This window comes from Myxocyprinus asiaticus, chromosome 36, assembly GCF_019703515.2.
Source record: "Myxocyprinus asiaticus isolate MX2 ecotype Aquarium Trade chromosome 36, UBuf_Myxa_2, whole genome shotgun sequence".
NCBI lineage: Eukaryota > Metazoa > Chordata > Actinopteri > Cypriniformes > Catostomidae > Myxocyprinus > Myxocyprinus asiaticus.
Window position 1 is genome coordinate 2026982 of NC_059379.1, and position 23019 is coordinate 2050000.

Sequence of the window (23019 nt, forward strand, 5' to 3'; positions counted from 1 at the left end):
AGACGTTAAGTACACAGTAAAGTCTTGTACCATTGTCTTCTTTCTGATTTTCAAATACTTTTTTGCTTCAAATTAAAGTTTGTATTGTTGTGATTCACCTCAGAGTTGGTTGGCTTGGTTAATGGTGCACAACTGTTAATTCATTTCAGATTTACACAGAGCAATAAAAACAGATTGTACTGTAAATTGTATACAAAACAAAAACAGGTGACCTGTTCACATTTATTTTATATAACATTTCTATACCAATACTTTAGAGCAGGGGTTCATATGTCATATGTCATGCCAACCCCCCCACCCCGTCAATTTCGAAAACCCGGCCTCGCACAGATAAGTTGAGCCAAATGGAAGGAGTAATTTTACGGCGGCATCAGATAACCAAACAGCTGCATCACAGTCAACCAAAACGAGGGTAGAGAGCAAGACTCTAGAGGTGTCGCTATTTAATTCGACTAACAGCTCCTCCATTTCGATTGTGAGGTCTGGACAACTGAAGGGGTCTCTGACCCAAGCAAATGAACTGAAAGCCTCACTGAAATAACATCCGAATTGTTGTTTCAGTCCATCAACATGGCGAACAATTGTGCGTATCGAAGGAGAGAGATTTATCCCGGTCTCTTGTACACAGTCAGCGAAGTTGGGAAACATGTCAACATATTCATTAATCAACCGATCACGCCAAAGATCCAGTCTCACTTTGTCTGAAAGCAGCAAGATGTTGGCATCTCTCCCTTGCATCAATGTGTTCAACAGATTCAACCTATCGAAAATGTCTACAATGTTTGACAACAGCACTAACCGCAGGGGGTCGTCCAGGTAACATGCAAGGTCGGTTTTCACCTCTGAACACAATTCATCGAGGCGATGTAAAACCTGACCTCTAGAGAGCCAGCACACCTCAGTGTGAAAGAGATGCTCATGTTCGGCTCCCATTTCCTGGCATAGTGCATGTGCATTTAATGGCCGTGCTTTAATGAAATTGACCATTTGACCACATTCCGGAACTGACGTGGAAATCATTCGGTTCCAGAATGCAACTAGAACCGGCTCTCAACTCCCTACAGTCATTTACATCCATCCTGTTATAATACTCTCATTAGATGTCATAAAAACACAACCGAAACACTGATGTGTGTGAAACTGAGGGGTGTTCAAGGCTGATGACTCGACCGCCCGTTACAACAAAACAATCACATACTATCACACCCGTTTCAATCTGTCACTCTGAAAGACGGCACTCTGAGTCCTGTGATCTGATCAATTACATACATAGAAACTGAACTCTTAAGACTGAGAGGTGTGTGTGTTCGTACTTTGGAGTGCTTCTCAAAGTGCGGCAGTGATCGATTCTCAAATCCATCTGGAACGCGAAAGCCGCTGATGGCCTGCTGTCCGACACATGCAATCATCTGAGAAATATTAATAAATGAACCTGGACACAGAGAGACAGAGTGAGATTTACATACATGTCTTTATTTGCTTTAAGCAGTAATGTGAGAGACGTGTTATATTGTGAATATAGTCACAGCTCATGTTAATTGGTCGGCAAAACACAGCAGTGACTACGTTCACAATATAAAACATGACATGGAGTGTATTATTGCTTTTATAAAATGGTTACTCCATCATAAAAATATTAAGGACACACACTTTCATTAGAAAATTACACACACACACACACATACATATACACACATATGATGCTGATGGAAATGACATTTTTGTATGTTTTTCAAATAAAATGACCAACTCTTTTGTCTAGCTAAGGATAATTGAATAGATAACATTTTATGCATCTTAAATTAAATAAAGAAATATTCATGAAAATAAATTAATATTTTATAACTAAATAATTAGATGTTTTATTTTACATCTTTAAAATATTAAATAATAATATTATCATTTCTATTACATTAATATCTAAAATATTATTTTCACTTTTTTTGTATAATTTGGCAAAATTACTGCTATACTGGAAATGACGGCCAATAAAAATATTTGATATTTCTCTTGATTTTTCTTTGTCTCATATTTCATCTCAAGCATGCTCTTCACTGACACCTTTGTCCACTTGGTTATCAAGTACACTAACCTTTGACAAAACTTTATTAGAGGCAAAACATGTTGTTGTGCTGGAAATGATGTCACAACTGTGAGACAAAATTGATAGAAATCATTTTCACAGACTAAATATTGAAATAGTTTTTTTTTCACTCTTTGTTTAGATGATCAAACGTTTGTATTTTTATAGTTTAATATTGAAAGTCTGGGTCTAAAGGCAAAAACAGTGCAATCTATACCTAAAAGACATTTGAAAAAAGCCAAAAATAAATGTGCAAAAGTTTCCAATTCAGCTTTAATGAGACCTTCATATAACAAAAAGAAAAAAAAATTATTTGATTTAATAAAAATCAACATGGGACATGAGAATGCCTGAAGTTGAAGAAACAATCATATGTGTGTGTGTATATGTGTGTAATATATATATATATAGAGAGAGAGAGAGAGAGAGAGAGCGAGAGAGCGCGCGCGAGAGAGAGAGCGAGAGAGCGCGCGAGAGCGAGAGAGCGCGCGAGAGAGAGAGCGAGAGAGCGCGCGAGAGAGAGCGAGAGAGAGAGAGAGCGCGCGAGAGAGAGTGAGCAAATACAAGTGTGATTCTTCTGCTAGAAATCATATGTGTGTGTATATGTGTGTATATGTGTGTAATTATATATATATAGAGAGAGAGAGAGCGAGAGAGAGAGAGAGAGTGAGAGCGCGCGAGAGGGAGAGAGGGAGAGCGCGCGAGAGAGAGAGAGGGAGAGCGCGCGCGAGAGAGAGAGAGGGAGAGCGCGCGCGAGAGAGAGAGAGGGAGAGCGCGCGCGAGAGAGAGAGGGAGAGCGCGCGCGAGAGAGAGGGAGAGCGCGCGCGAGAGAGAGAGAGAGAGCGCGCGCGAGAGAGAGAGAGAGAGAGGGAGAGCGCGCGCGAGGGAGAGGGAGAGCGCGCGCGAGGGAGAGAGAGAGCGCGCGCGAGAGAGAGAGAGAGCGCGAGAGAGAGAGAGCGAGAGAGAGGGAGAGCGCGCGCGCGAGAGAGAGGGAGAGCGCGCGCGCGAGAGAGAGAGGGAGAGCGAGAGAGAGAGAGGGAGAGCGCGCGAGAGGGAGAGGGAGAGTGCGCGCAAGAGAGAGAGAGAGAGAGCGCGCGAGAGAGAGAGAGAGAGAGCGAGAGAGAGAGAGAGAGAGAGAGAGAGCGCAAATACAAGTGTGGTCCTTCTGCTAGAAATCACTGACAATTGATTCCAGCGGTACCTTTAGATCCACAGAGCGCCATGATCAGAGGACTGTTGCTCTTGTCCAGTTCTCTCAGACATGCACTGCCAGCGTGATCTCTGATGACAGATAACTCCTTCAGGATTAACGCCTGGATAAATACAAACACACACACACACACACACACACACGCACACACACACATTGCACAGGGGAAATCAACAGAGAAACACTTCTCTAATCAGTGTGACACCAAAACGTATCACGTATGTAATGACACGAGATGATGTCATCAACAGGGCGGTACGCTTATTATTTAAAGGAATATTCCAGGTTCAATACAAGTTAAGCTCAATCGACAGCATCTGTGACATAATATTGATTACCAGAAAAATAAGCACTTTCTTTAAAAAAAACAAAAAAAAACACAAATGTGTGTTCCAGTGAGACACTTACAATGGAAGTCAATGGGGTCAATAATCTGTAAACATTAAAATACTCACTGTTTCAAAAGTATAGACACAAGATGTAAACAATATGTCACTATCCCTTTAATAAAAAGTTAATGGGGTTCATTCAGATTTCAAGTTTTCGTTAAGGTAGGACACCAGCACAATAAAAGTAATTTCCTCTCTCTCTTTCTCTCTCTCTGACCTCTAGAGTTTCCTCAGCGCTGCAGCCCGGCTGTTGCTGTAATCTGCCCGTCTTCAGGGCTTCAATGTACTCATCACATTTCTTATAACCGGCGTCCAGCAGCTCCTGTTTGGCCTTGAGCAGACCCTGACCGGGCGTCACGTCTCCAATCCCGATGGAGAACCCTCGATTGGCTTCAACACACAATGCACAAACATACATCACATGCAGCTGAGCTCCGAATTTAACTAGATGCCGAGTAGAAATCACACATCACTCTCTAGTATACTATGCTGTTAATCAGAATACTGTGCACATGAATTTGGGCACTAGCAAGGGTGTCAATGACTCGATTACCTGCGACATGATTGTGGAGTCGTGCAATAAAGCACAACTGCCATTTCATTCGTTATCAAGCATCTTCGTTGTAAAGTTTAGTGCCATTTTGAAATATGCAACATCATATAATCATGAAATAAAATGAAAAATATTTACCTGAATAAATCGTTACATAAACATTCGTTTAATGTACGAAATCACGTGACATTTGACGACTAGGACGATATTTCCAGGAAAATCAAGCAGATGCTTAGTCATTTTTACAGGAATTTGGGGAATTTCATGAGAGCAAATGACCGAATACAGGAGTTCAGATTTGTACGTGTCAAAATATCAAAATATATATTTTTTTAGCTATATATTTTTGGGTGTGCCATTTAAAAAATAATTTAAATATTAAGTGTTTGTTAAAAAAATCAATTTAGAGCAAATAATACATTTGATTTTTCTTTTGCAATAATAAACACATTATACAGCTAAAATGTAACTCCACGACATTTTTATTTCTTATTTCTTGTTCATAAATGATTTTAAAATGGACTTTTTATGCATCTTAATTTTCCTTTTTTTTTCTCTTCTCATTTCTAAGTTTATTTGTTAGAGATTTAACACCATGCCAGATTTCATGTTAAAATTAGGGCTGTCAATTGCTTATAATTATAAAAAATTCATTGATTTAAACTCGTATCAATATTTGCAGAAAAAGTCCCCAAATAAGATTTTTGCAATAAAAATGTAATTATTATTCTTTTTTTTAAAATGTATACATTTTTAAAAATTTCAAAGAAATACAATAGTAATAAATTAGCTAAATAATTAATACATTTTACATTATTTTTGTATAACTTAAACTTTAAAAATTTTATAAATAACAAATATTATAATTCAGACATTCAGCAGAGGAGTAAAGCATTAGTAGACAATGCAAAAAATGTCTTTAGAAGGCAATATACTGTTTATTTCCATATTATTGAACAGAAGTCTATCATTGGCCATAATTAATTGTGTTAATTTTTACCTTTTTTTTTAATTAATTGCACTGACTGAATTAACACTTTAAATCGACAGACCTAGTTACAATATAATAAAAGGTAGGGATCTACCGATATAACTCCGATATACGTGATCTACATTTTCTACATCCACAGTTGAAGTCAGAAGTTTACATACACCTTAACCAAACACATTTAAACTCAGTTTTTCACCATTCCTGACATTTAATCGTAGAAAACATTCCCTGTCTTAGGTCAGTTAGGATCACTACTTTATTGTAAGAATGTGAAATGTCAGAATAATAGTAGAGAGAATGATTTCTTTCAGCTTTTTTTTCTTTCATCACATTCCCAGTGGGTCAGAAGTTTACATACACTTTGTTAGTATTTGGTAGCATTGCCTTTTAATTGTTTAACTTGGGTCAAATGTTTTGGGTATCCTTCCACAAGCTTCTCACAATAAGTTGCTGGAATTTTGGCCCATTCCTCCAGACAGAACTGGTGTAACTGAGTCAGGTTTGTAGGCCTCGGATTGAGGTCAGGGCTTTGTGATGGCCACTACAATACCCTGACTTTGTTGTCCTTAAGCCATTTTGCCACAACTTTGGAAGTATGCTTGGGATCATTGAGCATTTGGAGGACTTTAACTTTCTGGCTGATGTCTTGAGATGTTGCTTCAATATATCCACATAATTTTCCTTCCTCATGATGCCATCTATTTTGTGAAGTGCACCAGTCCCTCCTGCAGCAAAGCACCCCCACAACATGATGCTGTCACCCCCATGCTTCACAGTTGGGATGGTGTTCTTCGGCTTGTAAGCCTCACCCTTTTTCCTCCAAACATAACGATGGTCATTATGGCCAAACAGTTCGATTTACGTTTCAACAGACCAGAGGACATTTCTCCAACAAGTAAGATCTTTGTCCCCATGTGCACTTGCAAACTGTAGTCTGGCTGTTTTATGGTGGTTTTGGAACAGTGGCTTCTTCCTTGCTGAGCAGCCTTTCAGGTTATGTCGATACAGGACTCGTTTTGCTGTGGATATAGATACTTGTCTACCTGTTTCCTCCAGCATCTTCACAAGGTCCTTTGCTGTTGTTCTGGGATTGATTTGCACTTTTTGCACCAAACTACGTTCATCTCTAGGAGACAGAATGCGTCTCCTTCCTGAGCGGTATGATGGCTATGTGGTCCCGTGGTGTTTATACTTGCGTACTATTGTTTGTACAGATGAACGTGGTACCTTCAGGCGTTTGGAAATTGCTCCCAAGGATGAACCAGACTTGTGGAGGTCCACAATTTATTTTCTGAGGTCTTGGTTGATTTCTTTTTATTTTCCGATGATGTCAAGCAAAGAGGCACTGAGTTTGAAGGTAGGCCTTAAAATACATCCACAGGTACACCTCCAATTCAGTACACCTCCTATCAGAAGTTCTGGAATTTTCCAAGCTGCTTAAAGGCACAGTTATCTTAGTGTATGTAAACTTCTGACCCACTGGAATTGTGATATAGTAAATTAAAAGTGAAACAATCGGTCTGTAAACAATTGTTGGAAAAATTACACGTCATGCACAAAGTAGATGTCCTAAACGACTTGCCAAAACTGTAGTTTGCTAATATTAAATCTGTGGAGTGGTTAAAAAATTAGTTTTAATGACTTCAACCTAAGTGCATGTAAACTTCTGACTTCAACTGTACAATTTGTGTGCCTGATTTTGAAAACAAAAGGCTCCTCAAAAAAAGCCACGTTCCATGCACTTGAAATGAAATCTAACATGTACGGTGGATAACAAGGAAACAGGGGGCCTGGGTAACTCAGTGGTAAAATACGCTGGCTACCACCCCTGGAGTTCGCTAGTTCGCTAGTTCGAATCCCAGGGCATGCTGAGTGACTCCAGCCAGGTCTCCTAAGCAACCAAATTGGCCCGGTTGCTAGGGAGGGTAGAGTCACATGGGGTAACCTCTTTGTGGTCGCTATAATGTGGTTTGTTCTCGGTGGGGCGCATGGTGAATTGAGCGTGGTTGCCGCGGTGGATGGCGTGAAGCCTCCACACACGCTATGTCTCCGTGGCAACGCGCTCAACAAGCCACGTGATAATGATAATGATGCGCGGGTTGACTGTCTCAGACGCGGAGGCAACTGGGATTCGTCCTCCGCCACCCGGACTGAGGTGAATCACTACGCGACCACAAGGACTTAGAGCGCATTGGGAATTGGGCATTCCAAATTGGGAGAAAAAGGGGGAAAAATCCTCCCCAAAAAAAAAAAAAAAAACTCCAAGGAAACATTCTTCCTTTTACCATAATTATTAACCAAATGTAGCCAACTTTGAACCAGTTAAATAAATACATTTTACATTCAGCTTACTTTTATTTAAAAATAAATGTCTATTAACTCTGGAATTTATAACAAATTTGGTAAGCTATTTTTATAAATACAGTGCATTACACTTGATTCAAACCAGCCAAAAGACCACAATAAAGAACGCAATCAAGTCTCAAACTCACTGTAAACATGAACAAGAAATGACTTTACATATATAAAGACTAAAGAAACACAATGCACATGTGGCACGGATAAATAAAACAGAGTGTTTACTCATATCCAGAATGATCTTCTAAAGAAAGGTCTGCTGCACCAATCTAAACCCATCGAAATGGTTTGATCGGAGGGATTCGGCCATAATTTATCGGCTTTAATATATAGGCCTAATTTTCTTATCGGACTGATTATGATAACTTTAAAAACTCACATTTATTGGCCGATACTGATATGGCTGCTGATATATGGCATAAGTGTTTTTATGCCTTTTATCAGCATATTATATACATATATTATCAACGAACATTATTGGACGAGTGACAGTTCCATCAACTAACCCGAAACACTCTCTCTCTCACACACACACACACACTGCAGACTCACAGAGGTAAACAGGGGCGAGGCGGGCAAGGCGTGACATGGCGTCAGCTGCTTCCTGTTGACCCCAGTCCCTCAGCAGGATGTAGAATATGTTGTTCTTGGATCCAGATCCCAGAGTTCCCTTATCCATACTACCACACATCAACTCACTGTTCTGAATCACCACAACTGTGTGAACACATACACACACACACACACACACACAGACACAGTGTTCAAGAGAAGAAAATTGATTACAAAAAAGTTCAGTTACGTAATGATTTCCGCTACATTTTTCCATCTCTATTTACTATAAAAGCATTGTGACATTTCCTTTAAAATGTTCTGCTCTCAGGGCATGTTATTTTATTTATCTGAAGTACATTTTACATGTGTTAGACTCATAAAGGTCATATTCTACACTTCCTGTAGCATTTAATTTTTTCCACTTTGACATAAACTGCTTTTGGAACATTTCAAGTATTTGTGGCATTATGTTGATTACCGTAATAAAAAATAAACGACTCATCCCTGTTTTTCACTGAACACATGTTGATATATAAATGTGGGCGGTCATATGTTAATGATTTCTATGAGTCATTATTGCAGTTTGGCTTCAATAAATGATCTGTGTGGATGGGGAATGCTGCAGTTTGTCTACGTAGTACATCAACATATTATTTCAAAAGAGCAAGAAAAACCCTAATATGGACATATTCATCTTTCAAGTCACTCACATGAATCATTCGCACACAGGTCCTCTCCTTTACCGCAGTATTGTTTGCCTTTGGTGCGCAAGTTTGCCTTCACTGGACAGCTTTTACCGGGCTTGAGAATCAAACTGAAGATCTGTTTCCCCGTCCACAGTCTGATCGGCTGAAAAAACAAAAAAAAAAAAACATATATATTGCAAAAAATATGGTGAAACATTTTATGAAGCCCATTTTTATAATGCATTTGTGAAGTCTCATAATTCGCCTTATAATATGCTATAACGTCTTATAAATAACTGAAATCACAATTGTAATACATAATAACTCTTACCCATTCATAGAGTTATCTTAGAGTAGCGGTCGACCGATAGTGGATTTTGGCGATACCGATAACTAAGGTGGTGGAATAGGCAGATATCCGATTAATCGGCCGATAGTTTTAAAAATCTATTTATTAAGTATTTACTTAAAATGACAGGCACGGACATAGATGCTATAAGAGTCCAAGATTAATAAAATACCAATGCAGTTTACTGTGCAACCAAAATCCCAATAATAACCAGAAAAACAAAGATTTGGTGCATTATGAGATACGCAGTTGGAGACATTATAAAAAAAAAAATTAAAAAAAAATAATAATAATAAAAAAAAAAACAATTTAAAAAAAAAAAATCGCAAATATCGGAATAGATTTTTGCAGACAACCGATAGTTCTAAAAAGCAACTATCGGCACCGAATAATCGGTAAAACCGATATATCGGTCTACGTCTACCTTAGAGTACAATGCATTGTAACATGACCAACATCACATTTTATCTGCAGAAGTTTTAATGTATTATGTTTATTTGTATTATGTGCATCAAGTGTGCTTTAATTGAAACTTTTTCATGCCAAAGACCCCCAAATATGACAAATACCCTGCGAAGGGCCCCCTTCTAAAATATAAAGGTCGCCATGTATTTTTGTGCATAGAGCAAAATGTCATGATATTATAAAGGCAATTTAAATAATTCGATTTTATATTGTTATTATACTAAAGCTAAAAGTAATAATTAAAATATTATCTGTAGGGATGCACCGATATATCGGCCAATTATTCACCAAATTAAAACCATCGGCTATAACCGTCGGTATAAACTGGCAATAACAAACAACGGTTTTTCACATATGCATTTTCATGCCTATGATGTCGCCCATGTGAAAAACTCTGTTTCATTTATAATTAATAACATACATTTATTGCATTGTATTAAGTTTATAATCATTTTTGTGTTTGTATAATATAAAGAAATACCCACCAAAATTACATCTGTGAAAAATAACTTCAAAAATGTTTACATTGGTGCATGCCTAATTATCTGGAAAATATTTAGCCTACTTTGTAGTACATTGACAGTTTCCTTTTTCTACCCAATAGTTGAGTAATGTTAAATATGTAAACCTGAAGAGAAATATAGATTAAACTGAAATAGCAATAATTCGGAACATATCGGTTTTTTATTTATTTTGTCTTTATGAATCAATTTTTCCTTTCTCGGAAATTTCCCACGGACCCCAGTTTGAAAACTCCTGCTTTAGGTAAAGTGACAAAAGCAATGTCTTATAAACATCCATAAAATGTTATTAAATAGTTATAGGAAGTCAAGCTTATAAAAAAGGAAGGTAATACAATAGCAAAGAATCCAGTGGAACAAACATCAAAACACGTTTAAAGCTACAACATATAAGCAAATCAGCTTTCATTCAAAAACCCAAAATATGCATGTACATGTAGCCACATCTTTGTCACTTCTTATATAAAACACACCCAAAACAACCCTGACTCTATACTGGACTCTATTCAGTAAACTCTAATGTTTGTGCATCTTATTTGGAGACATACAAACTACAGAACTGCTGATGTTCTGATATGCATTTTAATACAGTAGATTATTTTTTAAGTATGGTACCATACAGTATAATTAAAACATTAACACAGACATATACAAAATCACTTTCCTCGTGTGACTAAACAACGAGGATAATTCAACAAGGAAAGCTGGATGTTCATTGTGTTCAAATGCATTATATTCTTTTAGGTATGACTATGAACAGGTAATTCTTCTAATGTGTTATAACTGTAGGTACAATATTTATGAGAAGTTATAACTTCATTAATTATATTAATATTTAAACAGTGTAAAAATATATTACTATAAATTATAAGGTTTATTGTGAGATTTTTTTGTGCGCATTTTGTGTGGTTTTGTTATTTTACAGCTATATCATTAAGCAAACAGAAAAGCGTCTGAGACATCAACCCGCGCATCTTATCACGTGGCTTGTTGAGCGCGTTGCCACGGAGACATAGCGCGTGTGGAGGCTTCACGCCATCCACCGCGGCAACCACGCACAACTCACCACGCGCCCCACCGAGAACGAACCACATTATAGCGACCACGAGGAGGTTACCCCATGTGACTCTACCCTCCCTAGCAACCGGGCCAATTTGGTTGCTTAGGAGACCTGGCTGGAATCACTCAGCACACCCTGGGATGCGAACTAGTGAACTCCAGGGGTGGTAGCTAGCGTATTTTACCACTGAGCTACCCAGGCCCCCTGATCATTCATTTTGGTAACCGAGTTGAATGGCGGCGCTTGATGAATGCAGAAAAAAACAATTGAATGCCATTATTTACATTGTCAACATGCTGTCCCTGAAACAATCATGTGCTAAATATCGGACAATTAAAACTAAATAATTAAATAAATCACATTTTTACAATTACATGAATATCAATTCAACAGGTTAAGTCAAATATCTGACATCTCTGCATGATTTGTTGGATAAACTTGATAAGGTCAAGACTTCTGTGGACAAAAAAAAAAATCACACTTTATGGAGGGGCATTTGAGTAGTTTAAAACTACATAGTGTTCATGCTAACTTTGTTAGATAATGCATAGTTTAACATATTTAATAGCTCTCTGTCTTCTGGCTAATATGGACACTTATCTAAAAATAAAATATCGAAATAATATCTCAAATAAAATGTAGCAATTACACTGTTCCGATTCCGATTATAAAAAAAGATGACTGAAGACGTCAAATAATCCACACAAACACAAACCGCCGTAATGCAGCGAAAACTGTTTTTCCATTTAATAATTTTTCCCCATCTGAAACAACTCTGGAAAGAAAGGCATTTACATGCTTTACTGCGGAAAGATTCTCAGATTTGAGCGGTCACCTTGAGAATCGCAGGATGTGGGAGGGAGATTTTGATCTTCTCGTCTTTCCCGACCAGTATGGAGGCGACGATCTGACAGGCCTTCGCTCGATCAAAGAAGGTGTCTTTCAGAGTGAGCAGGTACGCTCCTGTTACAGACACACAGAAAAACACACCTGAACATCAGCAGCTGAACGGCTCCATCTGTGGGTGAGACGACTTCAGAACAGCACACGACTCGGTTTCTGCAGTATATAGCTTCATTGAGTAATAAACCATTTATAATTATTTTTTAAATCAAGGGAAACATCAAATATATTTATTGGCCGTCATTTACAATCAAGCTGTCATTTTGCTAAATTATGAAAATATTATTTAGATATTAAATAATATAATATACATTATTAATAATAATGCCTAATTAACTATTACTATTATTATATTATATTAAAGATGTAAAATAACTAATTATTTATTCAATAATAATGTAGTTTATATGAGTTTAATTTTTATTTATGATATAATGCATAATATGCTTTTAATGGGTTAAGTATTATAATGTGTTACAACTATAGTTACAGCTATTGATGGGAGATAACATATTATAAGGTGTATTTCAGACTTTATTAATGCATTATAATGTCTTTATAGTGCATTATAAAAATGGGCTTCATAAAAGTGTTACCATTAATTTTTTTACATTTTGTGTGATTTTGTAGCTATAAATATTAAGCAAAACACAAAGATTTAATATTGTATATATTTTTATATAAAAAGGGCATCAGGGTACCCAACAGAATAGGAAGAGGCTAACTAGCTAGTAATGTTGGTTTATAAATATTACTAATCTTATATTTCCTTGAAAGTATTAAATTAATAAAGAAATTATTTAATAAAGAATGCCATTATTTACTTCAGCAGAAAGAGTCAAAATGTTGACACTTCAAAACTCATGTGCTAAATATTAGGATAATTAAAACAGGTTAATAATTAAATAATTCCCATTTTTACGTTACGTCAAAATTCTGACAAAGCTGCATGATTTTAATTGATGGATACACTTGATAAGGTCAAGACATAACGTGGGACGGGTGAAAAATCCCCATTTTTTGGAGGGGCATTTGAGCTGACAGCTGTGGCGTCATTTCCGGCACACCAAACAATTTAACCCCTAATAAAGTTTTGTCAAAAGTCAGTGTACTTGATAACCAAGTGGACAAAAGTGTCAGTGAAGAGCATGAAATATGAGACAAAACAGAAAATTCTAATCATTTCCAATCAAGCTGTAATTTTGCCAAATTATGCAAAAAAGCGTGTTATTTTCTCCCCAATTTGGAATTCCCAATGCGCTTTTAAGTCCTTGTGGTGGCGTAGTGACTCGCCTCAATCCGGGTGGCAGAGGACGAATCTCAGTTGCCTCCGCTTCTGAGACCATCAATCCGCGCATCTTATCACGTGACTTGTTGAGTGCGTTACCACTGAGACGTAGCGCGTGTGGAGGCTTCACGCTATTCTCCGCGGCATCCACGCACAACTCACCACGCGCCCCACCGAGAACGAGAACCACATTATAGTGACCACGAGGAGGTTACCCCATGTGACTCTACCCTCCCTAGCAACCGGGCCAGTTTGGTTGCTTAGGAGACCTGGCTGGAGTCACTCAGCACGCCCTGGATTCGAACTATCGAACTAGCGAACTCCAGGGGTGGTAGCCTGCATCTTTACCACTGAGCTAACAAGGCCCCCCAAAATAACCATATTTAACGTCAACAATGTAACATACAGTTCTGTTCTGAAATGTTTACCATAACAGTTTTACATCTGATTGGATAATGGGGAAAATGCTGAAATCTGAAAGCTCTCACCTGTCAGAAAGTCTTGAATAGCTGCAATCAGGGGCTCGCCGTTTCTCGGTGTCACCAGATTAGCTTTAGTCTATTTGAGAAACACAACATGGTTCAGATATTTCGCAGTAACTCTGACATGTGTGTTAGGGCGGGATATTTTCTCTCTCACCCCCATGAGGACGAGCGCCTCAGCTTTGGCCTCCTCCGTCTGCGGCAGATGAAGATTCATCTCGTCTCCGTCAAAGTCGGCGTTGTACGGCGTGCACACGCACTCGTTAAAACGGAACGTCCTGTGAGGTTTGACACGCGCCTGAAACAGAATACAGAAATATTTGGAGGGACAAAAGGGTGAGTAAGTGATGTTAAGTTAAAAAACTACTTTAGCTTTTAAAATGCAAGAACGCATCCTGTCTGAACAGCCCCTGAGAGTGTTATTTAGGAAATGTGGTACATTGACTGTGGAAGAAAGTGACTCACAATGTGTGCCATGATACTGAGTTTGTGCAGAGACGGCTGTCGGTTAAACAGGACGATATCTCCATCGATCATATGTCTCTCGACCACATCTCCATACTTAAGCTCCTGAGCCATCTTTTCACGATTACCGTACTTCAAAAACCTGAATCGCACAGATGCAAACATTCAGACAATCAACAGAGGGTGAAGAGACATGCTGATTGTACTGAGCAGAGAGAAAGAGAGCGAAATATCTGACCTCTTCATCTGCATGTGTCTCTGCTGAATGAAGTTTGCTCCCGGATGAACATCAGGACCGCTACGCACCAGCTTCCTCATAAACTCGATGTTCGCTTTATTCACCTGAAACACAAACACACACTTTCAACAACTTCAGGCACTTGTAGCGCTGCAGACTTCTACAAAGTAAAGTAGTCTATGGAAGTAAATAAGTGACAAATGTCATAGGAAAAAAAAAGCATGCTGAATTGCACTAATTGAAAAATAAACATGGTATTGTTACATTTCATCTTTATTATTTGACAGTGACTAATCGGTGCATTATTATTTTGCTTTGCAAATTCATCTCGTGTTTAAAATTCGGTTGGACCACCTAGTGATGAAGCCTAGAAGCAGCTAGTGAAGACTGTACATCGGCACTCTACTACTTTTCCTGCAATGCCAGGATGTACAAGGTTAAATTTCCAACCAAATTTTAACAACTGATATTTTAGGGGCCTGGGTAGCTCAGCGAGTAAAGATGCTGACTATCACCCCTGGAGTCGTGAGTTCGAATCCCAGGGCGTCCTGATTGACTCCAGCCGGGTCTCCAAAGCAACCAAATTGGTCCGGTTGCTAGGGAGGGTAGAGTAACATGGGGTAACCTCCTCGTGGTCACTATAATGTGGTTCTCGCTCTCGGTGGGGTGCGTGGCGAGTTGTGTGTTGATGCCGCAGAGAACAGCGTGAAGCCTCCACATGTGCTACGTCTCCGCAGTAACGTGCTCAACAAGCCACGTGATAAGATGCGCGGATTGACGGTCTCAGACACGGAGGCAACTGAGATTCGTCCTCCGTCACCCGGATTGAGGCGAATCACTACGCCACCACGAGGACTAAAGAGCGCATTGGGAATTGGGCGCGTAGTGACTCGCCTCAATCCGGGTGACGGAGGACGAATCTCAGTTGCCTCCGTGTCTGAGACCGTCAATCCACGCATCTTATCACGTGGCTTGTTGAGCGCGTTACCGCGGAGACGTAGCACATGTGGAGGCTTCACGCTATTCTCCGCGGCATCAACGCACAACTCACCACACGCCCATAGCACAACTCATAGCGACCACGAGGAGGTTACCCCATGTGACTCTACCCTCTCTAGCAAACAGGCCAATTTGGTTGCTTAGGAGACCCAGCTGAGTCACTCAGCACACCCTGGGATTCCAACTAGTGAACTCCAGGGGTGGTAGCCAGCGTCTTTACCACTGAGCTACCAGGCCCCCCTTGTAAATATGTTTCACATCATAACATTTTCTCTCACAATAAACCTGACCTACAGAATACACTGTTGCAGCAATGCTTTAGGTCGTGCATCACATGATTTCAGTCGTGTCTGTTCTATGTAATGACAGCAGGAGATAATGTCCATTGTGCTGTATTTACATGTCATTTGTTTTGCATGGTAACCTGTGACAGGCAAATACACTTCATTTCCATTCTGACCTTCTCTGGGTAGGTGAGGATTTTGGCAACGTGCACCGGCACAGCGACCTCATCGATCCTCAGGTTTGGGTCGGGAGAGATGACAGTTCGGCCGGAAAAATCCACTCGCTTTCCAGACAGATTACCACGAAACCGGCCTGAAAACAACCAAAACATTAGATGCCAACAGGCATTTGAGCAAAGCCTCATGGGGAACGCTGTTGGTTCAGACGAGGCCTCGAGCGTTCAGCAGGTCGTACCCTGTTTTCCCTTGAGTCTCTGCACGAAGCCGCGGGTCCACTTCTTTGGTGCCATGTTGAGCGGGATGCCCGACAGCTCACTGTTGATGTAGAGCGCACACTGCAGCTGCAGGAAGTCCCAGTCCTCCATTATCATCTGGGTTTTAGCTCCTGACATTCGATGCTGGAGAGAAACAAACATGTAGACCATCAGTCTAAAAATGCTGCATTTCCAATTTCACTGACACATTCACCTTAATACACATTTAAATTCTATTCATGGAAATTCGTTGCGATCACAATATCATGTGAAATAATAGTGCAGCCCTATCTAACAATGTGACAGTTTCGGCGTACCTTCTTAATGACATCATTGAGGAAGATGATTTCTGTTAACTTCATGGTCAGGTCATCTTCATTGGTTCCCGATTTGAGATCGCTGACGACAGAAGGCCGGATACAGAGCGGCGGCACCAGCAGACGGGTCAGGATGAGGTCAGCAGGTTTCCCCGATTCTGGATTCATCAGGAGAAGAGGAACATCCTCGTTTGGAATCCTCCGGAAGAGATTCAACACCACCAGAGGATTGAGATTTTCCTGGATCACGAGACAAGGCGAGACAAACCTTCAGGAGATCTAATAAATACCACTAAAACTTCCGTTTCTGAGGAAAATGTGTAGATATTCACCTGCGCTCTGGTCAGTAGAGCCTCCACTTCTTTATTGTGTTCGATGGCGACATCAAACGACTGCAGAAAGTCTGACACTATGGGGTCGATGACCTTCTTCGTTGTTTTATATTTTTCATGAATTATCTTCAATAAGCCACATTTCTTGACCGGGCCTGCAGAGAAACCAGAGAATTACTAACAAAAGCATTTGCAATATCTCATCACATCATGTTTGAAATAATTAACGCATCGCGTGAGGTTCTGCATCTTTCATCCATGCGAGTTTTGTACCGTTAAACGCGTTGCAGTTCACACATGACGTTTTCTTTCTGCATTTATCTGAGATTTTCTTCTTAAGTCCGCGTTTCTGCAGGTAAACCAGACCAGGTCTGCGCAGATAATCCAGAAACTGAAGTTTCTCCTCTTTGGAGAGAAGAATGTGTGAACACGTCTTGCAGATCATCTGAAATGAGCACAAACAGTTTCATTATAAAGATACATGCATACATAAGGAATATAAACAATATGAAACTACTGCAGAGATCACTGTAATTTATCTATATATTATCTGTTATTTATTTATATATATATATCTGTATCATATATATATATATAAAAAAAAAAAAAAAAAAAAAACTCACCCTAACTGACTGCAAAATTTTGGTCTCATTTTACAGAAAAATCCCAAGTAAAAAGATTAATTAATTAATTAATAAAAAAATTATTTTTTTATTCTGAAACAACATGAAAAATAAAAAAATAAATATAAATAAAAATAATCTAAATTCTTAATTTTTTTTTTTTTTTTTTTATTTACTTTGAAAGTCTGTAATTCATGAAATAACTATGTACAGTATATCGGCCTCTGAGTGGACTACAAGCATAATACAGGTGTCGTTTGAAAGCCAACATCCTCATCTTTGCGTTTAAAATATATGTACAAAATATCATAATTATATTTTGCAGATGACTTGTTTATCATGCTTTTCCTGCTGGACTGCATACAGAACATTGCAAACTCACAGACAAGTAGAAAATGGCTCATTTTGAAGAAAACAGCCTAAGGTAAGAGTTGATACAGACTTTACTATTTTAGTGCTTTTGTAAAAACTTTTAAATTCTTTTTTTTTTTTTTGGCATCGTGGGTTTTTTCTAAGCTTTCAAATAGTACCACATGTGACTTAATTATGTATACAGGAGCTTTTTACATTTAAATTGTAAACTTTTTGGCACCTTCCAGGTATGCTGAGCTAAAGAGGTTAAAGGGATAGTTGTTTTTAGTTTTGGACACTTTTGACTTGCATTGTATGGACCTACAGAGCTGAAATATTCTTCTAAAAATCTTAATTTGTGTTCTGTAGATGAAAGACAGTCATACGCATCTGGGATGGCATGAGGGTGAGTAAGTGATGAGAGATTTTTCATTTTTGGGTGAACTGTCCCTTTAAAGAGCAATACTCTCTCAACAGGCACGTCCAAAGACTGAAAGACACACTCAATACTTGCCTGCAGGATTCCGACAATGGCTTTGAAATATCCGACATGGAAACACGGCATTTCCAGATCCAGATAGCCGTAGTGACCGAGACAGTCAGCCAAATTCTTACCGCAAGTTTCACACGGTCTGTCCTTCTCACTGGTGCCCTAAATGCAAAAAAAAAAAACAACAAACATTAGAGAGATGGTGAAGACTTGGGTCTATATTTCAAAGCATTCAGTATTCTTATTTGCAATCTCACCATGCGGTGGTCCAGGACTCCATACGGCAGAGGCGTGTGACTCGTATCTTGACTGTACAGATTCTTACTGACCACCTGAATATGAGCCTGCTGCCTCATCTGCTCCGCTGACTTTATACCAAAACAGATGTGACTTCTGATAGAGAAAGAGACAGAAGATAATACTTAATCAATTAATTTTACATGTACAATAGACAGACAGACAAGCAGGCAGATAGATGAAATACAGACAGATGGATAGAGACAGATGGACGGATAGAGACGGACAGATAAAATTCAGACAAAGGGATAGATAAAGACAGACAGATAAAATTCAGTCAGACAGATGAAATTCAGATGGATAGACAGACAGACAGATACAATTCAGACAGATCGATAGATAAAGAGACAGACAGACAGATACATAGACAGACAGATAAAATTCAGACAGACGGATAGACAAACAGAAAGACAGACATGAAATTCACACAGACGGATAGATACAGACTGAGAGAGATGAAATTCTGATGGATGGATAGAGACAGACGGGCAGACAGATAGATAGATAGACAGACGCATAAACGGACGGACAGACAGATAGACAGACAGAGGGATAGATAAGAGACAGACAGACAGGCAGATAGGCGGATAGACAGACAGACATACGGATGGATAGATAAAGAGACAGACAGATGGAGGGATAGATAAAGAGACAGAGAAAGAGACAGACAGACAGATAAATGCATATGGACGGATGGACGGACAGACAGACAGAGGGATAGATGCATAAACGGACGGACAGATAGACAGACAGACATACGGACTGATAGATAAAGAGACAGACAGAGGAATAGATAAAGAGACAGACGGACAGACAGATAGATGCAAACACGGACAGACAGAGGGATAGATAGATAATATAGATAAAGAGACAGACAGAGGGATAGATAAAGAGACAGACAGACAGACAGAGGGATAGATAAAGAGACAGACAGACAGAGGGATAGATAAAGAGACAGACAGACAGAGGGATAGATAAAGAGACAGACAGACAGAGGGATAGATAAAGAGACAGACAGAGGGATAGATAAAGAGACAGACAGAGAGATAGATAAAGAGACAGACAGAGGGATAGATAAAAAGACAGACAGAGGGATAGATAAAGAGACAGACAGAGGGATAGATAAAGAGATAGACGGACAGACAGATAGATGCAAACACGGACAGACAGACATACGGACTGATAGATAAAAGAGACAGACAGAGGGATAGATAGATAATATAGATAAAGAGACAGACAGAGGGATAGATAAAAAGACAGAGGGATAGATAGAGACAGACAGACAGAGGGATAGATAAAGAGACAGACAGAGGGATAGATAAAGAGACAGACAGAGGGATAGATAAAGAGACAGACAGACAGAGGGATAGATAAAGAGACAGACAGACAGAGGGATAGATAAAGAGACAGACAGACAGAGGGATAGATAAAGAGACAGACAGACAGAGGGATAGATAAAGAGACAGACAGACAGAGGGATAGATAAAGAGACAGACAGAGGGATAGATAAAGAGACAGACAGACAGAGGGATAGATAAAGAGACAGACAGACAGAGGGATAGATAAAGAGACAGACAGACAGAGGGATAGATAAAGAGACAGACAGAGGGATAGATAAAGAGACAGACAGACGGACAGATAAAGAAAGACAGACAGACAGAGGGATAGATAAAGAGACAGACAGACAGACAGAGGGATAGATAAAGAGACAGACAGACAGACAGAGGGATAGATAAAGAGACAGACAGACAGAGAGAGGGATAAAGAGACAGACAGACAGAGGGATAGATAAAGAGACAGACAGAGGGATAGATAAAGAGACATACAGAGGGATAGATAAAGAGACATACAGAGGGATAGATAAAGAGACAGACAGAGGGCTAGATAAAGAGACAGACAGAGGGATAGATAAAGAGACAGACAGAGGGATAGATAAAGAGACAGACAGAGGGATAAAGAGAGACAGACAGAGGGATAGATAAAGAGACATACAGAGGGATAGATAAAGAGACAGACAGAGGGATAGATAAAGAGACAGACAGACAGAGGGATAGATAAAGAGACAGACAGAGGGATAGATAAAGAGACAGACAGAGGAATAGATAAAGAGACAGACAGAGGAATAGATAAAGAGACAGACGGACAGACAGATAGATGCAAACACGGACAGACAGACATACGGACTGATAGATAAAAGAGACAGACAGAGGGATAGATAGATAATATAGATAAAGAGACAGACAGAGGGATAGATAAAGAGACAGACAGAGGGATAGATAAAGAGACAGACAGACAGAGGGATAAAGAGACAGACAGACAGAGGAATAGATAAAGAGATAGACATACGGACTGATAGATAAAGAGACAGACAGAGGAATAGATAAAGAGACAGACGGACAGACAGATAGATGCAAACACGGACAGACAGACATACGGACTGATAGATAAAAGAGACAGACAGAGGGATAGATAGATAATATAGATAAAGAGACAGACAGAGGGACAGATAAAGAGACAGACAGAGGGATAGATAAAGAGACAGACAGACAGAGGGATAGATAAAGAGACAGACAGACAGAGGGATAGATAAGAGAGACAGACAGAGGGATAGATAGAGATAGACAGACAGATGCATAAATGGACGGACAGACAGCTAGACGGACAGACAGACAGACGCATAAATGGATGGACAGACAGACAGACAGAGGGATAGATAGAGACAGATAGACGGATAAAGAGACAGACAGACATATGGACTGATAGATAGAGACAGACAGAGGGATAGATAAAGAGACAGACAGACAGAGGGATAGATAAAGAGACAGACAGACAGAGAGATAGATAGAGACAGACAGACAGAGAGATAGATAAAGAGACAGACAGACAGATGGATAGATAAAGAGACAGACAGACAGAGGGATAGATAAAGAGACAGACAGACAGAGGGATAGATAAAGAGACAGACAGACAGAGAGATAGATAAAGAGACAGACAGACAGAGAGATAGATAAAGAGACAGACAGACAGATGGATAGATAAAGAGACAGACAGACAGAGGGATAGATAAAGAGACAGACAGACAGAGGGATAGATAAAGAGACAGACAGACAGAGGGATAGATAAAGAGACAGACAGACAGAGAGAGAGATAGAGACAGACAGACAGAGGGATAGATAAAGAGACAGACAGACAGAGGGATAGATAAAGAGAGACAGACAGAGGGATAGATAAAGAGAGACAGACAGAGGGATAGATAAAGAGAGATAGATAAAGAGACAGACAGAGAGATAGATAAAGAGACAGACAGACAGAGGGATAGATAAAGAGAGACAGACAGAGGGATAGATAAAGAGACAGACAGACAGAGGGATAGATAAAGAGAGACAGACAGAGGGATAGATAAAGAGACAGACAGAGAGATAGATAAAGAGACAGACAGAGAGATAAAGAGACAGACAGACAGAGGGATAGATAAAGAGAGACAGACAGACAGAGGGATAGATAAAGAGACAGACAGACAGAGAGATAGATAGAGACAGACAGACAGAGGGATAGACAGAGACAGACAGACAGAGGGATAGATAAAGAGAGACAGACAGAGGGATAGATAAAGAGACAGACAGACAGATAGATAAAGAGACAGACAGACAGAGAGATAGATAGAGACAGACAGACAGAGGGATAAAGAGAGACAGACAGAGGGATAGATAAAGAGACAGACAGACAGAGAGATAGATAAAGAGACAGACAGACAGAGAGATAGATAAAGAGACAGACAGACAGAGAGATAGATAAAGAGACAGACAGACAGAGGGATAGATAGAGACAGACAGACAGACAGAGGGATAGATAAAGAGAGACAGACAGAGAGATAGATAAAGAGACAGACAGAGGGATAGATAAAGAGACAGACAGATGCATAAACGGACAGAGAGACGGCTAGACAAACAGAAGGATAGATAAAGAGACGGACGGACGGACGGACAGACAGATAGATAAAGAGACAGATAGACGCGTTTACAAGATCAACACACACTGATCAGAGATCATAATACTACAAACACCAGCAGAGTTTACGACAACCATTCTCAAACATGAAATCACACAAATATGCATGATAACACACCAGACTGCATCATAAACACTCATATAATCACACGTGTGTAAAGTTCTGATGAAACATGAATTATCTTGCACGTGAGCCACAATCTTACATCTTTTTAGCCACATCCGTCTCTCTAAACTGCTCCTTCACCATGACTGCGGCGCGTTCACACGGTCAGCGTTTGAATTCAG

General features: G+C 39.5%; 1 protein-coding gene across 1 annotated transcript in view; it reads right to left on the reverse strand.

The window, feature by feature from the left end:
- The window catches only part of polr3a (polymerase (RNA) III (DNA directed) polypeptide A), a 49826-nt gene that overhangs the window by 26710 nt on the left and 97 nt on the right, over positions 1–23019 (reverse strand). The window contains exons 1-18 of the mRNA XM_051673575.1: positions 22938–23019; positions 18684–18819; positions 18451–18588; positions 17236–17407; positions 16963–17117; positions 16631–16870; positions 16295–16457; positions 16056–16192; positions 14597–14700; positions 14359–14500; positions 14051–14191; positions 13900–13969; positions 12056–12183; positions 8850–8988; positions 8137–8301; positions 3900–4072; positions 3285–3396; positions 1314–1432 (exon numbers count right to left, since the gene is read on the reverse strand). The exon at positions 22938–23019 is cut by the window's right edge and continues 97 nt beyond it. Of these exons, the coding sequence (XP_051529535.1) occupies positions 1314–1432; positions 3285–3396; positions 3900–4072; positions 8137–8301; positions 8850–8988; positions 12056–12183; positions 13900–13969; positions 14051–14191; positions 14359–14500; positions 14597–14700; positions 16056–16192; positions 16295–16457; positions 16631–16870; positions 16963–17117; positions 17236–17407; positions 18451–18588; positions 18684–18819; positions 22938–22981 (2478 nt within the window). The 5' untranslated portion in view covers positions 22982–23019. The remainder of the gene's footprint in view (positions 1–1313; positions 1433–3284; positions 3397–3899; positions 4073–8136; positions 8302–8849; positions 8989–12055; positions 12184–13899; positions 13970–14050; positions 14192–14358; positions 14501–14596; positions 14701–16055; positions 16193–16294; positions 16458–16630; positions 16871–16962; positions 17118–17235; positions 17408–18450; positions 18589–18683; positions 18820–22937) is intronic.